Here is a 26848-nt window from a genome sequence, read left to right on the forward strand (position 1 = left end):
ACATTGATCAGCTGCCTCCTGTACACCCCCTACTGGGGATGTGCCTGAAACCAAGGTACATGCCCTTGACCAGAATCAAACCTGGGACCCTTCAGTCTGCAGGCCGATGCTCTATCCACTGAGCCAAACTGGTCAGGGCTAATTAATTTCCTTTCAGTATGCACGAATCCATGCACCAGGCCACTAGTGAGAAAATAATGCCCGAAAGATAAAGTGTGAAACCAGAACACCAGTCATTCATCTTTCCATCTGAATGCTATTAGTCCCCACTGGGTGCCAGGAATGGCCTCTTACGGGGTGTGTCCTAGCAGCAAGGTCTTGGGAGGGCTGACCTCTCCCTAGACGGGTGGTGACCTGGCCTCAACCTAACTCACCAGCAGAGAGTGGACAGGTGGGTCTGCTTAAGTTCCCCCAATGTATGACGCTAGGAGAAGGATCAGTCAGCTGAGATGAAAGAAAGTAGGGATAGCAGCTGAGATGCAAGAAAGTAGCTGGATTCTAGAGATAGAGAGGATGCTTCCGTACCTGAGTTTGGCAGGTAGGGAGAATATAGATGTGGATTCAGTAAATGTTTGTGGAGGGCTTATTTGGTTTCAAGGGCTTTAAGCTACAGACTTCCTCATTTAACTTTGGTGGCACCCTGTAAACAGGCTTTTTGTTTTGTTTTAAAAAAATTTTTATTAGAGAGAGAGAGGATGGGAGAGAGAAACATCAACCTGTTCCACTTATTTATGCATTCATTTGTTAATTCTTGTATATGCCCTGACCAGGGCTCAAACTGCAACTGTAGTGTATTAAGACAATGCACCAACTGAGCTACCCAGCCAGGGCCAGGCTTTCTTGTTATAGATACTAGTAAGCTGATGCCCAAAGAGGACAGGTGTCCTGCTGGAAGCCCCAAACACGGCTGCCAGCAGAGCCAGGTTCCAGGCTCCCACCCTGGAGTTCTCAGACGTCAGTGGCATCAGAATCCCCTGATGGAGACCAAAACCACAGGTTCCCGAGCCCCACCCCAGAGAGGCTAATTCCTTGGGTCTGCCCTGGGTGCCCAGGAATCTGCATTTTGAAATCTTCACCCAAGGATATTTTTCCATTGATTTTTAGAGAGTGGAAGGGAGGGAGTAAGGGGATGGGGGAGAGAAACAGAGACATTGATGTGAGAGAGACATATCTATTGGTTGCCTCTTGCACAAGTCCTGTCCTGGGCCAGGGATCAAGCCTCCAACCAAGGTATGTGCCCTTGACCAGGAATTGAGCCCACAACTTTTTGATCTGAGGGATGACCCTCCAGCCACTGAACAAAACTGGCTAGGGCAGAATCTGCATTTTTAAGGAACACTAGGTGATTCTGGTACTGGACCACACTTAAAAACAACAGATTACTGCCCCAAGGAGAGAAATCAAAAGACACTTAGCTGCTGGTTTCCCAGCGTGTCCTAGGCAGGGAAGGTGTGAGAGAGGTGCATGCTCCTGCCTAGATTCTTGCTAGAGGAGAAATGGTTCTCTGAGTAAGCTCATTGGGTGGCTCCACAAAGATCTCCAGCACCAAACAGGAAGCCCAGGACAAAGGTCTGAGGTGGTACAGATCACTGGAGGGGCAGCCACCATCCAAACAAACAGCCCATTAGAATGGGCCCTGCTTTGATGTGTTGACTCACAGCTGCTCACTTCGTACAGTTCAGAGTAGATGGACAGGACAAATGGCCTTGTGCACAGAGAGAGCTGGTCCAGAGCCACTGAGGATACCCCGCTACTTAGCACAGTAATTTGGGCTGAAGTCAGGAATTCTAGGAGAGAAGAGAAAGGGAAAAAAGGAGAAAAACTAACCCCCAATCTTGCTCCAACTTCTGTGCCCCTCCCTTCTGGTTGGCAGGGCTGTCCAATCGCAGTGGTCTCCCAGAACTGAAAGGGGCTATGTTCACCTCTCTGGAGAGGGAATCAGATGGGATGGGAGCCAAAGCAAACACTGCTCCACCTCGAGGTTCTCAGACACAAGAAGTTGGTAAGCGGGTGGAATCCAGCCCTGCTTCCCTCTTCCCCCTTCCACAAACACAGACGGCGCTGCTGGTATCTGCCCTCATGCGGGAGCAAGGCCTCATCTTGAATTGTGTGGCGGGAAGAGGCTGAGCTAAGGTTTTTGCACAGAATAAAAAAGAAAAGATGTCTATAATGAGCTCAGAAGGCAGAAGAGTCCGGGGGGGCGTCGAAGCCTGCAGGATGCCCTCCCACCCCTGAATGACTCAGCAAAGAGAAAAGTCCTTTGTCCTGCAGAATCAAGAGGAGATGCTCCGTTGGGCTGGTGTTGAATAGAGGTCAGGAGACAGAGAATGAAAAAAGAAGAAGAAACACCGGCTTTCACCTTAATGCTATGGTTCTTTATCATCCCTGATGGGCTTCCACCCTCATCATCCTGCAGTCCACTGGGGCTGTTTGATGTTGGCAGTAGGGGGGGGGCGGGGCGCTTAAGTCCAGGGAAGGACTTCCTGTTAATAGCACCGCTGGAAAAAGATCAAGAACCAGGCAGGGGGAAACAACTGTGTCCACCTGATAAGCCCGGGCGCCCCACTTCCTTCAGCACAGCCTTAGGTTTGTGAGACCAAGGTCTGAAGTGTGGGGACTGGGGTTGGCCCAGTATCTGTGTCCTCCGAGACCCCAAAGTCTTCACAACAGACAACAACAGGTCTCATCAACCACACACTTGGAAACTAACGCCATCTTCTAGCACCTGCAAGCTTTTGATCCAGTTGCTCTCAAGAGGGACAAGTCCTCATCGGAATACTACCTGGGAACTTCCTGGAACGGCCCACCCTCCCCTATTCACCCAACATCTCTTCACTTCACTCATTGAGAACTGGCTATTCCCATCACCTCCTCAGGGGAGCTGTCGCGGCACACACTGAGGTATGTGCTACCACGTGCTGTGACCCCTTAATGCCCGTGCACAGATATCCTCGAGTTGTTAAGTGTTGGCCTTTCCTGCAGCAGGAGCCCCTGCAGACGGGAGCCAACTGACTACCTTTATTGGTGATAGCATCTGTTCTTCATTGACCATTTCTTGTCTGATAAACTGTTAGCTAAAGGCCCTCCACTGCCTGTCTCATCTCCATCTTACAAAAGAAGTCAAAACGTAGAAAAGCTGCCTGACCTAGTGGCTCGGTTGGCTGAGCACCGTCCTGTGCACAAAAAGGTTGCAGGTTTGCCAGGGCACAGAGGGAAGGCAACCGAACGATGTGTCTCTCTCACATGGATGTTTCTCTCTTTCTAAGCATGTCCTCAGGTGAGGATTTTTAAAAAAATGAAAATAAAAACTTAGAAAAGTTTAGAAACTTGCCCAAGAGTACCCAGCAGAGTTAAAGATGGTGTTCTCAACCAGCTTCGTCTGGTGGGTCTGGCACAGTTCAAAGCACACAGTAAGGACTTAATACTCTTTTCACTGAAAGAGTAAGATAGAGTCTAGTCCCTTCCTCCAGCCACCCGAGCACTCAGTGAACTCAATGTCATCTTACTTTCTTTCGGGAAATGGAAACCTGTTTAATAATTGGTCCCTCCATTTGTACTCGCCGGTTATGCCCAGAACCCTGAGATATAGGAGAGATGTATCAAGGGTCCAGCTCCCTGACACGTTCCCCATTCAGTGGGAAGAGGAGCTGGGGGAGCAGGGAAAGATAAAGGAAGAGGGGGAAACACAAACCACCAGAAAACCAAGGCCAGTACCCAGTAAACCCAGCAAGCACAGAGGCCAGGGATGCCTCCAAGTACGGAGACAGAGGAGATGATGGCAGGAGGTGAGCAGTACCCAGCCAGAGGGGAACATCTCACAAGTAGTGGGGATATTCGGGGGGGGGGGTGCTTTGGGGGGACAATGGTAAAATATACACAGTATAAAATTTATCATTCTAACCATTTTCAACGGTACAGTTCAGTGGTATAAAGTACATTCACATCATTGAGCAACCATGCCCTCCATCCACCTCCAGAACTTTTTTCATCCTCCTAAACTGACTGGGTACCCCTTAAATAATAACTCCCCATTCTTTCCTCCACCAGCCCCTGGCAACCACCATTCTACTTTCTGAGTCTGTGAATTTGACTATTCTAGGTACCTGTCGTATAATAAAAATGTATTTGGTCTTTGTCACCATTCCTGGCTCAGAGCTCTAAACAAGTTGGGAATTTCCTGAGTGTCTTTTGTCATTCATAAGGAGCCCCCTCCATCACACCTGAGTTTAAGCTAATGGGTCACCAGAAGACCTAGTGATTAGAATTTGGAAACTTCCAATCACACCTTCCCCCACCTCTGAGGAGGAGAGGGAGCTGGAAACTATGCTTTATAAAAACTCCAAACAAGGAAATTCAGTGATCTTCCAGGTTGGTGAACACATCAAGTCAAAGTGCTGGGAGGGTGGTGTGAGGAGCGAGGGCATGGAAGCGTGTGCTTCTCCCCGAACCTTGCTCGGTATCTGCTCCCTTTGGCTGTTCCTGGGTTGTATCCTTTATAATAAACCAGTAAATGTCAGTAAAGTGTTCCCCTGGGTTCTCCGAGCCATTCTAGCAGATTACAGAACCTAAGGAGGGGTTATGGGAATCCCCAATTTATAGTCAGAAGTACAGGTGGCCTCCAGGATTTGCAAATGGTATCTCATGGGAGGCAGTCTTGTGGAACTGAGCCCCGAACTTATGGGATCTGCACTAACTCTGAGGAGCTAGTGTCAGAATCGAACTGAGTTGTAGGACAGAGAATTAGAGAACTGGTTGTTGTCAGAAAAAAAAAAAAGACATCTCAATACCTTATGTAAGTGCAATTATATAGTACTTGTGACTGGCTTATTTCACTTGGTATAATGTCTTCCAAATTCATCCATGTGGAGCATGTGTCAGAATTTCCTTTCTTTTTTAAGCTAAATAACATTCCATTGTATGTATATAACACATTTTGTTTATCCATTCCCCCAGAGATGGACCCCTGGGTGGCTTCCACCTTTTGTCTGTGAATAATGCTGCTATACGCGTGGGTGCAAACATCTGTTCAAGTAAGTTCCTGCTCTCAGTTCTTTTATTTTTATTTTTTTATTTTTATTGATTTCAGAGAGGAAGGGAGAGGGCGAGAGAATCATTGATCAGCTGCCTCCTGCATGCCCCACACTGGAGATCGGAGCCAGCAACCCAGGCATATGGCCTTGACTGTAATCGAACCCGGGACCCTTCAGTCCACAGGCGATGCTCTATCCACTGAGCCAAACCAGCTAGGGCTCTCAGTTCTGTTGGGTATACCCTTCTGCTTAATTTTGCTGTGAACCTAAAACTGCTCTTAAAAAAAAAAAAATCTATTTTTTATTTAAAAGGCTGGGTGGCTCAGTTGGTTGGAGCGTTGTCCTGAACACCAAACAGGTTGTGGGTTTGAATCCTGGTTAGGGTGGGTATGGAAGGCAACTGATCAATGTTTCTCACATCGATGTTTTTCTCTCTCTCCCCTTCCCCCCTTCTCTCTGTAAAAATCAATAAACATATCCTTAGGTGAAGATGGGAGGGGAGAAAGCTGTTCTTTTCCTACTCAATGGTTTTGGCACCCTTGTTGGAAATCATTTGATTATACCTGTGAGGGTTTATTTCTGGACACTATTCCATTGGTCTATATGTTTGTCTTTATGCCAATATCATCATTACTGTAGCTTTGGTATTTGTTTTGAAATCAAGAAGTGTGAGATCTCCAACTTTGTTGTTCTTTTCCAAGATTGTTTTGTTTCTTCGGTGTCTCTTAAATTTCCACATGACTTTTAGGATGCATTGTTTCTATTTCTGTGAAAAACGTCATCAGAATTTTGATAGGGATTGTGTTGAATCGGTGGATGGCTTTGGGTGGTACTGACATCTTAACAATATTAAGTCTTGAGATGCTCCCGAGAGGAATCGAAGATGGCGGCATAGGTAAACACCGGAGACTGCCGCCGTGGACAACCACTTCAAAAATACAACTAAAAGTCGGAGCGGACATCAACCAGAACCACGGGAAGGCTGGCTGAGGAGAGTCTCTTCAACTAGAAGCAAAAACAACAGCATTCCGACGCTCAGCGGAGGCGCAGTGTGGAAAATTTAAAGGTACGGCGGTGCGGTGGTGAGGGTGCGCGCGCAAAGCGGGCTGGCGGCTGAGGGCGCGATTGTCGTTTTCAATCAGGAGCGAGTCTCAGACTCTGGGCTACAGATCCGGGCGAGTCTCTAGGGACCCAGACTCAAATGGGAGAAGCGGGACTGTCTGGCTACGGCCCCTCTGAGGTTTGCAGCGATTGCTGGGACAGAGAGGCAGAGCCCCTAGGGACGGACTGAGAGCGGCCATAGCTGCTCCCTCCCCCCACCCTGTTGAGCCCGCCCCGCCCAAACCCTGCGCACAGCCATTTGCCGATCGCCTCAGGCAAGGGCTGGACTAGCGCCTCCCCTGAGGACTGAAGTTTTCCCACAGCTGATTTCCACAGCCAGTCGGCCTGGTGGTCAAATCCCTCTAGTGTTAACTACAACAATTAAGGCTTGGCTAGAACAAGACTGCGCACAGAGACCACAAGGGGGTGCACCAAGAAAGCATAAAAGATGCGGAAACAAAAAAACATGACAGAAATGGAGGATATGGAGCTAAGAATCGCAATTTTGAGGGCTTGCCATAAATTTGTGCAGAGCCTCACGAAAACTAATGAGACCCTCGATGCTACGATAAAGAAATTAGAAAGTAAGCATACACAGACTGAAATAAAGAATATTATACCCAATAGCAGACCAGAGGAGCACAAGAATCTTACCAAAGATTCGACAAAAAACACCCAATTGGAAAAGCAAAATGAAAAAAGAATCCGAAAGTGTGAAGACAGTGTAAGGAGCCTCTGGGACAGCTTTAAGCGGACTAATATCAGAGTCATTGGAGTGCCAGAAGATGAGAGACAGCAAGATATTGAAAACCTATTTCAAGAAATAATGGCAGAAAACTTCCCCCACCTGGAGAAAGAAATGGACTTACAGGTCCAAGAAGCGCAGAGAACCCCAAACAAAAGGAATCCAAAGAGGACCACACCAAGACACATCATCATTAAAATGCCAAGAGCAAAAGACAAAGAGAAAATCTTAAAAGCAGCAAGAGAAAGAGGCTCAATTACCTACAAGGGAATACCCATACGACTGTCAGCTGATTTCTCAACAGAAACTTTGCAGGCCAGAAGGGAATGGCAAGAAATTTTCAAAGTGCTGAATACCAAGAACCTACAACCAAGATTACTTTATCCAGCAAAGCTATCATTCAGAATTGAAGGTCAGATAAAGAGCTTCACAGATAAGGAAAAACTAAAGGAGTTCATCACCGCCAAACCAGTATTATATGAAATGCTGAAAGGTATCCTTTAAGAAGAGGAAGAAGAAGAAAAAGGTAAAGATACAAATTATGAACAACAAATATACATCTATCAACAAATGAATCTAAGAATCAAGTGAATAAATAACCTGATGTACAGAATGAACTGGTGACTATAATGAATCAGGGACATAGAAAGGGAATGGACTGACTATTCTTGGGGGAAAAGGGGTGTGGGAGATGCGGGAAGTGACTGGACAAAAATCATGCACCTATGGATGAACTCAGTGGGTGGGGAGTGAGGGTGGAGGGTGGGGTGGGAGCTGGAAGGAGGGGAGTTATGGGGGGAAAAAAGAAGAACAAATGTAATAATCTGAACAATAAAGATTTAAAAAAAAAAAAAACAATATTAAGTCTTCCAATCCATGAACACAGAATGTCTTTCCATTTATTTAGGTCTTTCATTTCTTTCAGCAACATTTTATAGTTTTCAGTGTACAAGTCTTTCGCCTTTTTGGTTAAAGGTATTCCTAAGTATTTTTGATGCTATTATAAATGGAATTGTTTCCTTAATTTCCTTTTTGGATTGTTCATTGTTAGCGTTCAGGAATACAACTGGGTTGAAACACTGCAAATTCGGTTTTCAGAAGGGAACTGGGGATTGGCAGGCCTGGAGCTGAATACACCTGGGGATTGGGAGCCACAGCATGGGGGAGGGAGGTGGGGAGGGTGAGTATAAAGGCCATGAAATTTCCATTTTGATTTTTTCTTGGTTGGGCATTTGCTTGATTGCTGTAGATCTTTGACTGATTTTCAGAGCTCTGATAAAGAAGTTATTTTAGCCAGTTTCTAGTTTATCTAATGTTTCTGTGTGTGTGTGTGTGGGGGGGGGGGGGGGGGGGGGGAGGCTTCCCAGTACACCATCTTGTTAATGTCACTCTCCGGGCAGGAGGAGGCTTAGTCCCTAAGCAGTGCATCTTCGCGGAGACAATTAAGGAGCTACACTGATCAGACCTGAGAGACTAGGCTGGGAGGGAACCAGAGACACACTGGTAGGGATGGGGAGGGAGCAGGGGTCCTAGAACACTACACTGAAAACTCAGACTGGATTCCATGGAATTAGCGGGCACCTGCAACCATGCCTGGCAGAGAAACAGAGCCGAGAGAGTCAGGCCAACCCCAGCTTCCTCCAGTGCAGAGTTGACATCAAAGAAACAAAAGGATTAGGAGCATCTGCAGTGGTCTCACCGCACATTCCATCAGGGATTTCCCCCTCTCCCCACCCCCACTCAGGGTTTCCAGGACATTTTCAGAACCTTAAGTGAATCAAAACGATGAGCCTCCAATACCAGCCCAACCAGGATAGTAAGAAGCTAGGAAAATTCCTCGGCAAGTGGAAGGGGGAAACAGAGAGATGGCTGAAGCAACTGGCTGAGCAATTTACAGCAGACACAGGTCACCAGGGCAGTAAGCCCCAAAATGGCACAGGATCACCCCCAGGGTGGCTTTTCTTCCCTGGCATATGGCTGGTCATGCGACTTGGGATTCGGACCCTCCCCTGACTTTTCCCCCCTAGAGAAAAATTCTAGGCCTCAGGTGTATTCAGCTCCCGGCCCGCCAACACTAGGCCAGCTGTGGTGACTGCCGGCCTGCCCTGGCCCTGGCTCTGATCAGTCATTGGAGACTAGGACCCTGAAAGGGCACGCCTGGAATTGGATGAATATTCTATTGAGATCTCCCCTAAGACCTCCCCTGAACCCCCAGCCTTTAAAACCCTCAAAAAAAAGGACCCAGTGCTCCCTCGCTCTCCCTCCTGGGGGCGTGCCCACACCTTTTGCTTCTCCCTCTTCTTCCCAGAGGCATGCATCTCCTCAACTTGAGACTTGCAACCAGGAGGGAAGGCAGCTTGTCCTGGGCTAACCCCTGAACCTGCCGCCAAGGCCCCCTTTGCAGTGGGGCTTTCCAGCGAGCTGACAGCAGCCCCACCTCGGCTCACCTGATGTTGCGTCTATCCTAAGCCCTTCATTGTTTCGCTGTCTCCAGCTTCAGCTTCACGTTGCGAAATTTTTCCTGCTCGAAGTCAGGAACCAACACACTCCGCCCGAGGCAGACACGCTCGGGGCCAGGTCCCTGTCCAGTAGAAAGCATTCCCCTCAATCTGAAGGGTGAGTAACTGGGCTCACAAATGCTTCCACCTGCACACAGGACCCAGCCTACAGCAAACCCCTCATAAACCAGCCCTGACAAGAACCTGGCTCTAAGCTGGAGGGTGCCTTCCCAGGGCCTGCAGGTCCTCTCTCCAGGTCAGTGGTCGGCAAACTGCGGCTCGTGAGCCATGTGCGGCTCTTCCACAAAATACTACGTGAGGACGCGCACGTACAGTGCGATTGAAACTTCGTGGCCCATGCACAGTAGTCGGTATTTTGTGGAAGAGCCACACTCAAGGGGCCAAAGAGCCGCATGTGGCTCGCGAGCCGCAGTTTGCCGACCACTGCTCCAGGTGATTTCAAAAAGTCTGATCACTAGCCCCACCTGGGAGGCCAGCTGAAAATATAGGAGTCTGGGCCCCGCCCCTAGAAAGCCTGGTTAAGGAAGTCCACATGGGGCCCAGGCATTTTCACCCAGGCCCATGGGTGAGGTGAAAAATCCCCATTTTCAGGAAGCACTTGTCTCGTTTCCTCCCCCGAGTTGCTAACCTCTGACCTCTCATTTCCACCTGCCTGCACATTCCCCTCCCCCGAGGTCTCAGATGGGACAGTTTTATCTGACCTGCAGTTTCTAAATAAAGACCGTTATTTTTCTAAAGTTTTGAACCAGTCAGCAGCATTTAACAAACAGAATTCATAAGCCAGACACAGAAAGCCAAAGAGCATATGAATCCTAGAATAAGATCCTATGAGGTACCTAGAATAGGCAAATTCATAGAGAAAGAAAGCAGGAAGAGGTAACTCGGGGCTGGAGGGAGGGAGCAGGGAGGAGTTATTGTTTAAGGGGTACAGAGTTGCTGGGGGGGATGAAAAAGTTTGGGGTATAAATGGAGGTTAAGGCTTACATGCCACTGTGAATGTATCTCATGCCACTGAATTGTACACTTATGAATGGCTAAAATGATCGCCATTATGTTACATATGTTTTGCCACAATTTAAAAAACAGATTTCACATTTAAAAAATCTGGATTTCTGGTTTCTCTTTAAAGAAAAAAAGAGAAGATCTAACAACACTGGGTCATGCTTTGGAAGTCAGTCGTTGGCGGGAGCTGAAGCAACTACTGTCTGTAGATGGGACATGTGACCTCGTGTCTGCTGTCACCCACCACATTCCAATGTCACTTTTACGATGTCACGTGCATATGACCTGGCGCACCCATGAGCATTTTGGGACCTGCAGGCCATGGGTCCCGCCCATTCTCATTTTGGTCACCACTCACTAGCCTTGTCTGCTGTCCCAGCCCCTCCCTGTTTGTCTCTGCTAGTGCAACAGGGAGGCCAGAAAGTGGTCAGCCATGTGGGCGGGCGCTCCGGGCGCCTTAACAATAACAACCAATGGAAGAGAACAAGAGTTTGCCTTCTCCTCCCCAAACTTCACTCAGACTTTGAAAGAAAGGCTCTCGCATTAGAAGACCCAGAACGGTAAGCCGAGAGTTTAAGACACCCCAGTGGCCATGATTTTGGGAGAAGCCTAGGCTGACCACCTGCCTCATGACCCTGACTCCTGAGTCAGTCCCAGAAACACTCAACCTCTCTGGGTGGTACCCATGATCAGCCAGTCCAGCCAACACAACCTCCCCAAGGCTGCAGTCAGTTCTCTAGAGCCCGTCTTCATCTGCTGGAAGCCTGAAGGAGTTCAAGAAAACAGCAGAAACAGAAAGGTTACTCTCATCTCCTCCCCCTCCTTGCTCTTCTTCCCTGAAACAAACAAAACCATCCTGTGAGAGGTGCCCTCCCTAGACCGGGAGGAAGGGAGCTTCCTTATCTCTGAAGACACAGGGAGGCGGCCAAGAAGAACCCCGACACAGGCCTTGTTCAGTTTCCCTAGTTTACTGTAATTCCCTCATACCCCTAACCTGTCACACCCCTCCACGGCTGTCCACTCTTCATCAAACCTGGCATAAAACACACAGGTCTAGCCCTGGCCAGTGTGGCTCCGTTGGTTGGGCATCATCCCGGACACCAAAAGGTTGCCAGTTCGATTCCCAGACAGGGCACATGCCTGGGTTTCGGGTTCGATCCCCATGTTTCTTTCTCTCCCGCTCCCTTCCTCTCTCGCTAAAAATCGATAAAAATATTTTTTAAAAATGCACAAGTCTAACTGTTCTTCCTTTTCTTATGAAGGCTCCTATGTCACATAACACTTACATTAAATAAATGTGGATGATTTTCTGTTAAAATGCCTTTATCAGTTTAGTTTTTAGACCCAGTCAGGGACCCTAAGAAGGTCAAGGCAAAGTTTTTCTCCCCTACAAATAGCATCATTGTTCCAGGTCTGTGTGGTGCAGCCTGGCTACTGAACAGAACCCCATCATTTGCCAGGGAAGGTGGTTAGTCTGGAAGTGTAAAAAACATGCCAATTTCGAAAGACCCAGGATGAAAAAAAGGATGTAAAATAGCTTGTCAGTAATATTATATTGATTATGGGTTGAAATAATACTTTGGATATATTGGGTTAAATAAAATGTACTAAAACTAATTTCACCTGTTTAAAAATGTTTTAAATTTACACTTTATAGATTTCTAATGTGGCTACAAGAAGATTTAGTTATACATGTGGCTCACATTAGATTTCGGTGGGAAAGAGCTATTTTCCATAGCCCAACCAGCCTTGGCTTCCACAGAACTGATTTTATAAGGTAACTAGAGGCCCAGTGCACAAAATTCGTGCACAGGTAGGGACCCTAGGCCTGGCTGGCAATCAGGGCCAATCGGGGCCTTCCTGTGTTCCGTGCCGCCCTCTGGTGGTCAGTGCACGTTATAGCGAGCGATCAAACTCCCAGTCTCCTGGTCAAACTCCTGAGGGGACAATTTGCATATTAGGCTTTTACATATATATATATATATATATATATATATATATATATATATGCATATATATGCATATATATGTATATATGTATATATGTATATATGTATATGTATATATGTAAATAGATTGTATTTTCTTTACATGGAAAGCAAACTGATTGTTTCCTCCTCTCTTATTGGGTTCTGTGCTCTGAGCAGCCCCAGAGTCCTTGAGAAGGCCCTTCCCTTGCTGGGTGCTGCAAGCTCCTCAGGAGGGAGCTGGCGCTGACTTGAAGATTTCTTTCATCTCCCACATCTTCCTGGTCCTTGATCACCAAGCTATCACCAGACTGGAACACAGACTTTCTTCTAACCCTTGCACAACAACAATGTGTCCACATCACTCAAAACCCCACACAGATCCTTTTCCCTTGAAACAATGGAACAAGTGTTGCTAAAAAAAAAAAAAAAAAAGGCCAGTCTGTTACCACTTGTTCAAATAACCAGAGGGAACCCGAAGAGCCTCAGCTGCAGTCGGAGCCTCCTTCCCTCCCCTCACCTCGGCTTAGGATTTACTGGCTTCTTCTTCCCAGAGACCGAGAACCCATTCCTAGGACCCCTCCATGCGAAGTTCAGAGCAATAGCACCAGTTTGCAATGCAGGAGGGGCAATCTAATGCTGGGAACTTGAGAGACAGGAGCGAGGCCCTCAAATTCTAGAGGCAACTGCTAGACACTTTTTCACCATCAATTCTTGAGACACAAGGAGCAAAATTCGAACCTCAGAATCCTGCCCTTTTTTCTTTAAATATGCATTTTATCCACATGAAGACTCAATATTGGCCAATTATCGACATGTGCTTTGGAGGTAGAATTGGGTTCAAATGTCCCTTCACCCACCCAGTCCTCTAGGGCCCTGAATAAAGTTGCTCCATTTATCTGTCTCAACTTCCTCACCTGTAACAACGGGAACAATCCCACCTACCTCACAATGTTGAAAAATTAAATAACGGATGAAAAAAGTGCCTTGCACTAGTAGGTGTTTGATAGATATTTAGCTTCCTTCCCCTTCAATTTTCCCATAGCAATTAGGCTAAGAAGATACTAAAAACCTCATGGAGAACTGAAAATAAATCCCCTATACTCTGATCAATTTCGCTTTTTTAAAAATCTGAATCTTGGTGCCTGGTTGTTGTAGTAAAATATAGAAATGTTTAAAATGTTTAAAGAATGTCAGAAAAGTTTTAAGATGTTCGAGTTAACGTTCCTTAAAACTTAAAGTATGATATTAAGAACACATTCCCCACTGCCCTGAAGTGTGTCCCTCATAGATAAAGATTTGAACTTCAGTAAACAACTCAGAGTGACTTGTCAAGATAAACACTTGGGGAGTGACTACTCTCCTTAGCCCCCTCGCCTTGTTTGAGATTAACATATGCGCCCTGATGTAAATCATTGATAGCCACCTGAGCTGCTACAGGTACAAACAAGCTTTAAATATGGACCCAGGCCAGCTAACGATGCTCACCTGTCAAGACAGCTACAAAGGCCCGTCCCTTTGTCGGTCTGACAAGTGACAAGTGACGCTGCTCCACTCTCCTCTTCCTGTCAGACAACAGAAGAACAGCTAACAACCACCCCCACCTCCCACCCCCCACACCCCGCCCATAGAGATGAGACCGAGCTCTCGGGTGAGGAACGCCGACCCCCTGCACCCAGACCAGACCAGCCTAGCTGCTGGACCCCAGAGGACAGCACCACGGGGATCCCTCACTAAGTTTGTACCGCAGCTCAGGAATTTGTGTGAGTAATAAAAAAAGCTGTGTGATTTGCAACTGCATATGTTTCGTGTGGTGTGATTCATCCAGCAGTTAATTGAAGTAGTTTGCGTATGCTTAACATTTAAATTAAAGCCTCTGGTCTTTGTTGGTCCTAAAGCCTGCCACTCTGGTCCTGCTTGCATAAGAGCAGCCTCTTCGCTAGCAACTACCTGAATGTCCCACACCTGCAAGGTTAAAGTTTATCTCAAGGGATGCCTTAACAACCCAGATCCTTTCCCGGGATCTCCTTGGGACACTGGTACAATTTAAAAATCTGGTGCAAGAACTCTGCGAAGGCAGGGGTCATCTTTGCAGCCCTAGTACAGCACCTGGCAAAACGGAGGAGCAAGGTAAAGGGGTTTAAACAGGTCTCCCCAAGTAGATGTGCTACTTGGCATATGGATTATTTTGAGCTGAAGGGAATTGAAAGCCTGCAGAAACTCCTGCCTCTTCCTTATCTTCCTGGGAGAATTTAAATTGGGAGCCTTGTCCACAATAAAAGTTAATACCAGAAATAATCTTTTTTAAAATATTTCTTTAATTGATTTCAGAGAGGAAGGGAGAGGGAGAGAGAGATAGAGACATCAATGATGAGAGAGAAACGTTGATTGGCTGCCTCCTGCACGCCCACCCTGGGGATCAAGCCCGAAATCCGGGCATGTGCCCTTGGCTGGAATCGAACCCAGGACCCTTCCGTCCGCAGGCTGACGCTCTAGCCACTGAGCCAAACTAGCTAGAGCCCAGAAATAATCTTGATGACCTATCCATAGAGCAGAGCAAACTTCTCATTACTGAACATCTGTTCTTCTTATTGTCCTGCAAATGACCTTCCTTCCTGCACCCCTCCCTTTAAGGCCCAAGGCATCTTATCTTAGTCCTTGGCTTGGGATGTAATATAATCCTCATTTGACCTTTGTGTCTCTGAACCTCTTGTGTGTGGGATCTCTGACTCTTTTACGTATGTGGGGTTCCCACATGTACATATGTAATTAAATGTGGTTACTTTCTCTTGTTAATCTGTCTCGTGTTCATTTAATTATTAGGCCAGCTGAAAGAACCTAGAAGGGTGGAATAAATTCTCTCCCTCCCCCACCTAGGTAAAAGCTTGTTGAATGAATGAATGAATGAATGAACGAATGAATGAATGTTGGATTGAATGCAAGCAGGGCTGGTGCATGCGTGGAGTGTCTAAGAAGCACTAGAAGAGCGAGGTTAGAATTACCAGGGTGCAGGGGTTCTGCTGCCCAGTGTGAAGTCTGCAGGCCGTGAAGAATTATTCTGCAGAATGACACTGAAAATCTGTTTGACAGCTTTGTGGAGCCTTTTTCCAGCAAAGCTCAAGGTGCTCTGTTAATATTTCTCCTCCACTCAGTCATGCTTTACTCAGAAAATAAGGTTAAAACACACACTGAGAACCAAATATGATTTATCTCTATGAGAGGAAGCATAAACAATTCTGTTATTTCATAATTTTTTTTTTTTACTTAGCACAGTGGGTTGAGTCTAAAAATATCAAACTAAATAGATGGCTTCGTGACACAAATTTATGCTGTCAGAGAGTTTTTAAATGTAAAATTCTTAGCATTTCCTGGCCTTGGAGGGGAGCAGGGGTGATGAATGCATAACTACTGTTATTAAATCTTAAAGATATGTCTGGTGTTAACTTCCCTCACAGGTATAAGTGTGTCAGAAAGGGTCTGAAAACCTATTACTCTTTTTTTTTTTTTTTAAACAAAAACAATTCAACATCATTTATTGTCATCTGGTAGTAACATAAGGGTATGGTAAGCCAACATGAATAATTGTTTAAGAACGATTCTCCAACAAAGGGCACCTAAAAAAAACACAAACTGTATTGCTTCTCAATAATTTCTCTCTCCATTAGTCATTTCTAGGTGGAGACACTTTGGAGCAGAGAAATATGACCTCCTTTCAGCATGACCCGACCTAGTTGTTTTCTCAATGACTCTCTTCTGCAGCATCTAATACGAGGTTCACACACTCATCAAAACCAATGAGACAGCCTCTGCCCGCATATTCACTTGTTCATAAAGCCACACGTGAATCCGAGATCTATTCTGCAAGTATCTGAAGATGAGGCTGATGGGCTGCACCATCACCTTCTGCACTCTTTGGCCCCGGCCGTGGTACGCCATGGTGGAAGCTGACAAAGACCACCCTAAGCCGAACGCTCCGTCAGAGAGCCACCTCTGGAGCAAAGAATTTTATATGCTCCTTCCAAAAAGCAAACACATTTCTACGCCACCCTGCTGCACTTGGAAAAAGTTTACTCTTAATGGTTAACAAAACAAGCGCTGGATTCTCTGAACTCACCAGACCTCCTGAGGGCTCCTCCCAGTTATAGTTCTGCCCTCCCCAAAGGAAAGGTGTGGGATTTGAAGTGACTGGCCTGTATCCTGTTCTACTGCCAATAAAGAGACATATCTCTCTAGAAGCTTGAAGGTCCTGCCCTTCACCCCCACCCACTGCTTTACCTTCTTAGAAAGGAAAAATCCAATAATGTCAAACCCACCAGCAGGGCTGCAATGGGGACGTGAAAACCCCTTTAGCGAGTATCGGGTTGGTCAGCGTCACCCTCAACACCTATTTTTTAGTTGCCCTAAACAAAATCCCTCTGGCTTCACCCCCAGACTTTAAATCAATTCCGTCTTCAGGACGTTCAAACCCACAGGTGGGGGGGGGGGGGGGAGGGAAAAAGCTGGGTAAGAGATTTCATGTTGCCTGTTTGTGTGCTAAAGAACCCTCTCTGTTTGTTTTCATTGATTGCTTACGCTATTGCCCAAATGGCAGGGCTTACGGGCTTGGGGAAACTTAGCTCAAGTCAACTTTCTGGTGGTGAAGACGAACAGGGTGGAAATTGGCCTTTAGAGCAGTTTTGAAAATTTCTGATCCAAATGAGAAATTTCTAAACGAAAAAGGTTAACATTTCTAAATGCAACAACAGGTAAGAGAAAACAGGCCCATAGGAACTAAGCGTTACTGGACCTTTTGAAACACACTGCCACGGCTGCGTGTGCTCGGGAGGCAGCGGGACCGGGAGGCGGTGGTTCAGATAGAGCAGAGCCCTGTGTCTGATCTACTTCAAATATTTGGAGAAGACGATCAGATGCATAACTCACCCCACTTCCTAGGTCATCACCAAGCACATGGGGAGGCAAAGAATTTCATATGCTCCTTCCAAAGAGGACAGAGAAGAGATTTAGAGATGAGCTGTCCAGGCCTTTCCAAGGGTTTTAGTCTTTGGAAATTCAGAGGGAGATTTCTACTCCATCCCGCTGAACTTGGCTCTAAACCCCAGGGAAGGAGTTTGGCACAAAGCGTTGTTCCCACTGCCCTGTCTTTAGCTGTATACAAAAGAAGGTAAGAACGGTGCCAAACGCCACCGGGGCCCGGCTCAGCGGTACTATGTAGTGCAGGAGAGCGTGCACTCTAGGAAAGCTGGTAGCTCAGGCTAAAGACACCTGCTACATTCTGATGGTACCAGCCCTGGAGCTGCTCCCTGAGAAAGGACAGCTCTCCTGGAGTCAAAGGTCTAGGCCAGTGGTCGGCAAACTGCGGCTCTCGAGCCACATGCGGCTCTTTGGCCCCTTGAGTGCGGCTCTTCCACAAAACACCACGTGCGGGCACGCACGTACAGTGCGATTCAAACTTCGTGGCCCATGCGCAGAAGTCGGTATATTAAACTATATTATAGTTTAAGTTTAAAAAATCTGGCCCTCAAAAGAAATTTCAATCGTTGCACTGTTGATATTTGGCTCTGTTGATTAATGAGTTTGCCGACCACTGGTCTAGGCTGGTGGACTGACAGGTTAGGAATGAAATCATAAAACATCCTATTTTTCAAAGCATGCTTTCTGCTGGGGGAGGAGAAATTGTGGGTGAAAGAAAAGGTCCCCTCCTTTTATCCGTGCCCCCCCCCCCTGCACCTCTCTTACACAGTCACCCAGACATAAGCACTCACACCATCAATCACACAGAACCATGAAGGCACCCGGAGTCACCAACTCAGTTGAAGTCAGAAAATTACAGTCTCCCACACAGTTCAGGACGGTCAGATACAATCTAACACGCTCCGTCCCACAGTGGTACCATGGCCATTCCTCTGAACACCCACCAACTCTTCTACCCACCTGGTTGCCGAAGACAGCTATGGAGCAGGCCGTGGAGACTTCATTTGCCCCGAACCAGACTGAAGCGATGCGGGAGGGCATGCCCAGGATGAAGACCTGGGCCACCGAGCAGATGACCTGGCCCAGCACCGTGACCGGGAAGAGATGTGGCTTCAGGCTCCCTAACTTCACCCAGGCCCCCAGACAGTTGAGAGCGGAGCCCATGAGGGCGATGTTGCGAAGGCCAAATTTTTCCAGCAGCCAGGCCACCGGCAGTAGCAGAGGGATGTAGGTCAGCATGTAGACCATGGACAGCCAGTCGATGGCAAAGGCACTGACCCCGTAAAAGTACGTGAAGATGTTATTGATGGAGCCGTACTGGATCCACTGGAAGGCGTTGCACATGGAGTAACAGCTGAACACCAGGACCACCGCCCAACGGCGCCTGCTCACCCTGATGGTGCTGAGGTCCTCGCGGCCGGAGCTACTGGGTTGGGTCATGTCACCGGGGTGGGCCAAGGTGCTGGGGAAGGCTGAGCCGCTGGGGTTGGCAGAGACGCTGGGGTGGAAGGAGACGCTGGGATGAGCCGAGACACTAGGATGGGCCGAGACGCTGGGATGACCCGAGACACTGGGATGTGCCGAGACGCTGGGATGAGCCGAGACGCTGGGATGAGTCGAGACGCTGGGGTCAGTGGGGATGGCAGGTGGGGCGGGAATGCTGGGGTCCGCCGGCGGCGCGGACTGCTGCTCAAGGGTGTCATCGCGCTCCTCCAGGTTGCGACCTTCATTCACCATGACCACGGCCTCCCCTGGAGCCCCGGACAGGCGCTGAGAGCTCCGGCAGTCTTACGGGGCAGTGGCCTCAGCTGGCGGGGCAGTGGCCCTGGTCCGCCCCAGAAGAAACGGAGGTCCAGTCCTGCGTAACAGCCGCGCGCGGGGCTCCCAGCGCTCACCTCCAAACTTCTGCCCCCACTTTTCCGGGGGGTGGGCCGCTGTCCTGACCGCTGTCCCCCCCCGGCCGGTGCCTGGAGTCCTCCTAAGGCGTCCTGGCCGCGTCCAGCGCCTTGGTCCAGGAGAGACTGAGCTCCTGGCGCAGCCAATTCCCGGACTCCGTTCGCTGCCGGCCCGCTGGGGCCTCGCCCCTCGGGCGCACGTGACTGCCCCGCCCCCGTCCCGCCAGGCTTGCCCCCACCCCCCACCCCGCCTCCCCACCCACCCTCCCGCCTTCTCCAACCCGGCAAGCCCGGCAGCCCAGTTGTTTCGCCATAGTTTGCGGGGTGTATTCCTCCCCGACGCCCCGGCAGCTATGGAAACCGCCCGGTTCACCCCCGCCCCCTGAACTGCCCCCAGGTTCACTTGCCCTCTCCCCTTGGACCCCGAGAGTAAACGCCGGCCGCCTTTCCGAGGTGACCCTCCCCATCGAGCTTCCGCGCGCCCGCCCGCCTCTCCAGCGCGCGCACCGATGCCCGGCGCCTCCAGAACGCTCAGGGGAACCCAGGAGGAATCTCCAACTTTCCCCCATTGGCTGGGCGCCTGGGCCCTTCCTGGACTCCGGTGGAAAGAGAGATGCGTGGATCTCGCGGTCTGGTTGCGCTTCTGGGGTAAAAGGGGATTGCAGAAAACTCACTTTGCCGGTTGCTTTTCGGGACGCTCGTAGTTTTATCTGGGGAGCTCGTATGTGAACCTCTTAGGCAGGGCTATTCTGCTGGGAGGGATCCCGGGGCTGCCTCCTAGGCGAGGACTGGAGGCGGAGGGGAGAGGGGAGTTGGAAATGCTAAAGAGCTGGCGGCGGCTGCGAGGTAAAATGCACAGCCCCCTGCGTAGCCCTGGGCTGCCACCTGCTGGCCCCAGCCCATTCCGGAGCGTAGGGTAGACCGTCATTCGTGGTCACAGGGCCGAAGTGCCTTTTCCCACTGATCCATGGAAGCCCCGGGGAGGAATAAGAGCCCACATCCTCCCTCGGTTCAAACACCAGCTTAGCTACTCCTAGGTGCGTAGGGGAGATGAAGGCACTGCACCTCTCTGCGTCTCCGTTTCTTTATCTGTAAAAGAGGGATGATGACATAATAGTACCTGCCTCAGTGCTGTTTTGAGGCTTCAATGCGTTAAGACACAAAGCACTTTGAAAGTTCCTGGCAGACAGTAAGTAAGCATTTCATGAGTGTAGGCTATGCTAACAACTAGAAAGCTAATCTTCGTTGAATAGTGCTAAACATGGCTACTGTATTATCGCATTTAAGCATCACAAGAGTTCTGTGATGTGGTTCTGATTGCTTTGCCTGCATTTTATATCGGTCAGAAAACCGAGACTCACAGAAGTGAAGTTACTTCTTCCTTAAGGGGCCCAGCTGGCCTGAAGAGCCATACTTCTCCTGCAGGTCGATTCCAACTGCAGCCTGGCTACTCGTGCAGCCAAGGGTCCACAGTGTGGGCAACCCCTGGGAGCCTCTTAAAGGGCAGATGCCCAGGCCCACCCCTGACGTCCTGAACTAAAGTCTGCATTTTGTAAGATCTCCAGGTGATGCGTTCGTTTGCACATTAAAGTGTGAGAGCCACAGGGTGCCACCACTTTTTCTTTTTTTATCTTTAGATCCAAAATGAAGAATTGAAAGTTCTGGGCAGTGGTTCTCAACTTGGGTTGCACATTAAAAATCACGTGTGTGTGTGGGGGGGGGGGGGGGGGGGGGACTCTTAACATCCCCCATGTCTCGGCCAAAGCCCAAGTGCTTTAGGGAGGGTCTCTGGGAATGGAGCCAGGCCTGGGCATGTGGAAACTCCCTGGGGAATCTCAACAGGCAGCCAAGTGTAAGCAGCCCTAGTGGGGTCAGAACCGTGGGCGGCAGAAACCGCACTGGGTGTGAGACCAGTGGAGTCAGACTGGACCTTGGTTTAGTAACCTCAGTACTAACAGAATTCAGAGTCAGAACTCAAACTGTAAGAAAAGAAAGTTTATTTAGAAAGTCACCGAGGTAGCATGAGTGGAGCGGTAGGAGTCATGGGCCCAGGAAACAAGTTACAGAGGCAAAGGAACGACCCTTGGAGCTTAGGAGGAAGAAAGAGAGAGAGAGAGAGAGAGAGAGAGAGAGAGAGAGAGAGAGAGAAAGAAGAGAAGAGAAGAAGGGAGGGAGGGAGAGAGAGAGAAAGAAAGGAAGGAAGGAAGAGAGAGAGAGGAAGGAAGGAAGGAAGGAAAAGAAAGAAAGAAAGAAAGAAAGAAAGAAAGAAAGAAAGAAAGAAAGAAAGAAAGAAAGAGAAAGAAAGAAAGAAAGAAAGAAAGAAAGAAAGAAAGAGGAAGGAAGAAGGAGGGAGGGAGGGAGGAAGAAAGAAAGAAAGAAAGAGAGAGAGAGAGAAAGGAAGGAAGGAAGGAAGGAAGGAAGGAAGGAAGGAAGGAAGGAAGGAAGGAAGGAAAGAGAAGAGAAGAGAAGAGAAGAGAAGAGAAGAGAAGAGAAGAGAAGAGAAGAGAAGAGAAAAGAGGGAGGGAGGGAGAGAGGGAGGGAGGGAGGGAGGAAGGAAGGAAGGAAGGAAGGAAGGAAGGAAGGAAGGAAGGAAGGAAGGAAGGGGCAAGGAAAACACACCCGGGGAAAGGGTGGGGAAAAAGCGTCAGGCATGCTCCAGAAAGAGAGCTGAGCTGGGGCTCTGTCCTCAGGGCTCTGAAGGGCAGAGATTTAGGTGAGGTCCCAGGGGAGGATCTCAATAGAATATTCATCAGCTTCTAGGTGTGTCCTTTCAGGGTCGTGGACTCTACTGATTGGTAGGTGCCAGGGCATCGTTTGTCTGGTTTTGCTGCTTTTCTGGGCCTAGATGATATCCCTAGGGGTTAATGCTTAAAGCAGTGGTTGTGCAAGGGCCCTTATGGGGAGTCACAAGAGGCCACTCTTGGGCCCCTGTTCCTACTCTCAGGCGGTCAACTGAGTGACTATCGACATGTCTGGGAAGAGTCCGAACCACATGACCAGCCATACGAAAGGTCCGGGGGTCTAAACGGAATGACCAGTAATAGGCTCGGGGAGGAAAGGTTACCCTGGGGGCAAGGTCCTTGTTTTCCCAGTTTTGCCTGTTGCTAGGCACCTGGGGCTTTCTACCCTGGTGACTTCTAGAAGTACCTGGCCGCTGTCCTAGCTCTGCTCATGCCTGTCTAATTGCCTGCCACAGGCTCACAGGCAGGGGATCACTGCTTGGAGTCATCCTCTTTCGGCTAGAAATGATGGCTTATCATGGACTATACTGGAATGACTGAAGAGTAAACATACCCATCTGAAAGTGTCTACACTAACTTAGCATTCCCTCTTCACATTCTAAACTGGCTTCCCGTCATTCTCCGGAGAGCACAGAACCTCCATTCTCTCAGAAGGACCGCTCACTGCTTCTTTTCCCAGGTCATCGCCGTCCTCTCCCAGAACTCTTCAGAATCTATTCTTAACTTCAGACATGGAAACGGAGGTTGTATTATCAAAGTCCCACAGCGAATCAGGTTCAGAACAAGCAACAATAAGACAGATTTCCCGAATTCCCTTCCAGAAGCCTCTTCTGGGCAGTGCTTCAGTTTGATGACAGATCTCCAAGGGTCTAACCCGATCCAAGCCATATTTGGGGTTGTCTTTTCTGATGGAGTGGGTAGGTTCTTTCCTGAGCTCTGGACTCAGTCCACTCAAGATTAGAAGCTCTGTTCTGGCATTAATTAGCTTTGGGATCTTGGGCACTTACCCTCTCTGTCCTTCAGTTTCTGAATCTGTAACACAAGGATAAAAATACCTGCCTCCTAGGGTTGTTGTAAGAATAAAACTAGATAATGTGTGTTGATTTCTTCAGTAATATTCTGGCAGCCACCAGCGTGGTGCTGTCTCTTGGCTGATTCCCACCAGGGATACAGCAACTATATAACTATTGGATAGATATTACATAGAACTATCCTATATTCATTTATTGAAAGAATGTTTATTGAGCAGCTTACTGCGTGGTCTATTTATTTATCACTATGTTCTATCTCTAGGTACACCTTGCCAGGGAAGGAGAAATACATTTTAGGGGTTGCTTCCTAAAAAGGGACCCTGATTCCTGGTTCTATCCCAACTTTAGTCCCCAAGGGGCATTTGAGGAAACCTTTGGCATTGAACTCAGCTTTTGTGGCTCTCTGCAGAATAGTAGCAAAGTCTGCCCCCTAGAGGCTAACAACACTCCTGGCAGTAAGAGCAGAACTTGGAAGTCAAAATGTTAACCTTACTGGTAGTTTACCACCACCTGCACAGGGGCTGTAGATGTGAGAGGCATGTAGTTTACTGAATGCATGGGAAGGCTAAATTGCTAATGAATGAATCAGGTTGAGACCCTGGATTATTCCCCCTTAAAAAATACTGACCCTTGGAATTTGTAAAAATGTTGTCCTTGCAGATCTTATATGTGTGATTTATATGTGTAATGCTTCATACTCACCAATATTGTCTTTGCCTTATCTCCCACATTTCCCATCTATTTCCAGCTCCTGTTGGGTGTATCTTTGTATACCATGGAGCATTTACTGAGATAAGCTACACACCACATGCTCTCAGTCTCTGTTGGGGGAACTGAATTGAGTTATACATCACCATGAAATTTCAGATAACTTGGACAAAGAGGAGATCCAACAGGTTTTCCAAGAAGAAAGGTTTCATAAAACATTTTTGCACAAAACAGGTGCAGAATGTCATTAGAGTTATCATCAAGCCTGGAAATCTGAAGTCAGGGGAACGATGCTTTCTGAAGGAAAATGACTTCCTGCCTGGAATTTTATACCCAAAGTACCAAAAGGAAAAAAAATATGAGAAGCGAATCAAACATTTTCAAGCATGACATGCAAAGTTCTTTTTAAAAAAAGGTACTGCCTTCTGTCTCTCTCAGGAAGCTGCTAAGCAGTGGTTCTCAACCTGTGGGTCGCGACCCCTTTGGCGGTCGAACGACCCTTTCACAGGGGTCGCCTAAGACCATCCTGCATATCAGACATTTACATGACGATTCATAACAGTAGCAATATTACAGTTATGAAGAAGCAACGAAAATAATTTTATGGTTGGGTCACAACATGAGGACCTGTATTTAAAGGGCCAGAAGGTTGAGAACCACTGTGCTAAAGGCTGCGCTCCACCAAACAAGGGGCAAACCTAGAGAGTTAGATGTGGGATTGGGGAAACAGGCATTCCAACACAAGAGGCCATGGATCGGAAGTACCGAGATCCCAACAAAGGAAAATTCCAGGCAGGCAGCCATGTGCCAGGTGTAGAAAGCAGCCTGTGTAGATTGAAGCTGGCCAAAGGGCTCCGGGAAAGATTCATTCAAGAAGATGACACTGATAGAATTTACAGAACTGGGGAAGAATTAGAGGTTGGAATAGTGATAAGTATAACAAATATAACAGAGTAAATGGGGAGGGCAATTATTAACTCCAGTAGAATATTCAAAGCAACAGAGGAAAGGGATAGGGGGATCATGGTTATCTTAAGTGACTCGGTTGTGACTAGCATCATCACAATCATAATAATGTGAAGGCCGAAAGTTGATATGACCAAATATGACATAATTATATGGGGAGGATGGAGGATGGGAAGTGGGCACATGTGTACGGTAGAGATGAGGGTAGAGTAAATACTATAGCTAAATCTTCGTCTGCCATATTGGCAAGTCAAAGGCAATGCCTCATAGGGACAAAGAAGTATCAATATACCCCTGTTATTTAAAGCTATGGAGAGAAATTAGAGTCATCTAATAAGTGTTGAAAGTAATTGCCTCAAGGGAACAGGAAAGGGATTAAGCAACCGATATTTTTGATACACGGCCGTTTGATTCTTTGGGTATAATTTTGGTTGTTTTGTTTTTTAAATAGAGCCTTAAGATTTTTTAATGGAATCCAATTGAGTGGAGATTGAGCTGCTTCACCAAGCCCCATGCGTGATGTCTAGGGGTGTGGTAGGTTCCATTCTGGATTTTATGTTGGTTCTAAAGTGGACACCCAAGACTCCAACCCTGGAATTGCAGAGATGTCTTTTCACTCCGGCTGTGTCCTCCAAGGTTGTGCCAGGCTGTCGCCTCAGAAAACTGGATACATGGTCGGAGACTCTGCTATCCACACCCTAGTCTTGCTTGACCCTTCTCTGCCCTTCTTTCTGCCTCTAGCAACTTTCACGCTTGTAGATTCTGTGGGGGGTCTTATCCCTTCTGTCTTCAACTTCAGTCCCATCATCTGAAGACCATGCCAAGGTCTACTTCTTCTCTGGAATTCTTTCTGTCAATGAATAGCACTGCCTGCTCCCAGTCAGCCAAACCCACATCTTGGGAACTACTCGGACCCTCCCTTCCCTCACTCTCAGTGTCCACTGGGTGCTTATGTCCTTACTGTCTTCCCTCCTCTTCTTTCCCTTAGACACCAACTTAGTTCAGACTCTCAGGGCTTCTCACCTTGATCCTGTGACCCCCTCTTCATTGGCCTCATTCCTCCAGTTCACCACCACACCATTTCACAGGGCTTTCCAATTCTCTGCAGGCTTCTCCCTGCCTTGAATCCTCCAGTGGCCACCCCAGCTTGCCGACGGTTCACACTTCTCAGCTTAGCCCACAGACCCTGGGGATGTAGCTCTGGCCACATCTTCCACCACTGCCCACTCCCACCTTTCACTCCAGGAAGGTGGGACCACCTGCAGCTCCCCACAGGCATTATGAACACATCATGCCTTGCACATGACATCTTTCACAAAGCAGGACCAGCATCGCCACCTGCAGGAAGCCTTCCCAGTGCCCTAAGTATGATTGAGAAGCGTCCTTGACACCCTTATGGTAACTGCTGTCACACTAGATCATATATGTTTCTTTACCTCTTTACGTTCTTTGAAGTTATGAGTCATATCCTAGTCATACTCAAACCCCAACCTCTAGCTCCATGTCTATCTAGCCCACAGAAGGGAAAGGAAAGAATGAATGAATTGACTTCTGGGATACAATTCCTAGATGAATTCGACTTCCAAGCTCAGCGCAGCTCGCTCAGTTGGTTAGAGTGTCACCCCGATATGTCAAAGTTGTGGGTTTGATCCCTGGTCGGGGCACAAACAAAAGTCAACCAATGAATGTGTCAATAAGTGGAACAACAAATATCAATATGTCTTCCTCCCTCCCTCCCTCCCTCTCTTCCTCTTTCTAGAATCAATAAGTGGGGGTGGAGGGAGGATCCCATGTCAAGATGACCTCAAAAAGAATGAAAACATGTTCAGCTTGATCTGAATGCTCATGTCTCCTTTGGTTGCTTTCCTTTCTCTTTCCTGAGGTACCTCCTGCATGGGGTCTGGAGCTCTCACGGAGCCCACAGGGTGGGACAGTTAGGGGGGTGATGCTGTGCTGAGTGGGATACTGGATCCTGCCCCTCTAGGGTCCTCTGGGTCCAGCGAGTCACCGGCATGTCCCTGAAGGGATGTGGCCAATGCCTGCTGAGGTCTAAGGGAGCAGGGAGACCCACTTTCCTTAGAGGAGCATGCAAGATGAAAGCCTCCTGCCTGGACGAGGAGACGCTAGGCTCTGAACCGGATGCGTCGTGAGCATAGATTTTCCAGTTCCCTG

The 26848-nt window shown here is 48.1% G+C and overlaps 1 protein-coding gene and 1 pseudogene across 1 annotated transcript in view; both read right to left on the reverse strand.

Annotated features, from left to right (window-relative positions):
• FLVCR2 (FLVCR choline and putative heme transporter 2) overlaps positions 1–19377 on the reverse strand; it is a 60709-nt gene extending 41332 nt beyond the window's left edge. Inside the window, exon 1 of the mRNA XM_070416349.1 lies at positions 18296–19377. Coding sequence (XP_070272450.1) covers positions 18296–19072 — 777 coding nt within the window. The 5' untranslated portion in view covers positions 19073–19377. The remainder of the gene's footprint in view (positions 1–18295) is intronic.
• Positions 15413–16617, reverse strand: LOC139011105 (small nuclear ribonucleoprotein E-like; annotated as a pseudogene).
• Positions 19378–26848: the final 7471 nt, after the last annotated feature.

The sequence above is a fragment of the Myotis yumanensis genome, unplaced genomic scaffold (assembly GCF_028538775.1).
Source record: "Myotis yumanensis isolate MYYU_CA2020_CCGP unplaced genomic scaffold, mMyoYum1.0.hap1 SCAF_1, whole genome shotgun sequence".
NCBI classification, from domain to species: Eukaryota; Metazoa; Chordata; class Mammalia; order Chiroptera; family Vespertilionidae; genus Myotis; species Myotis yumanensis.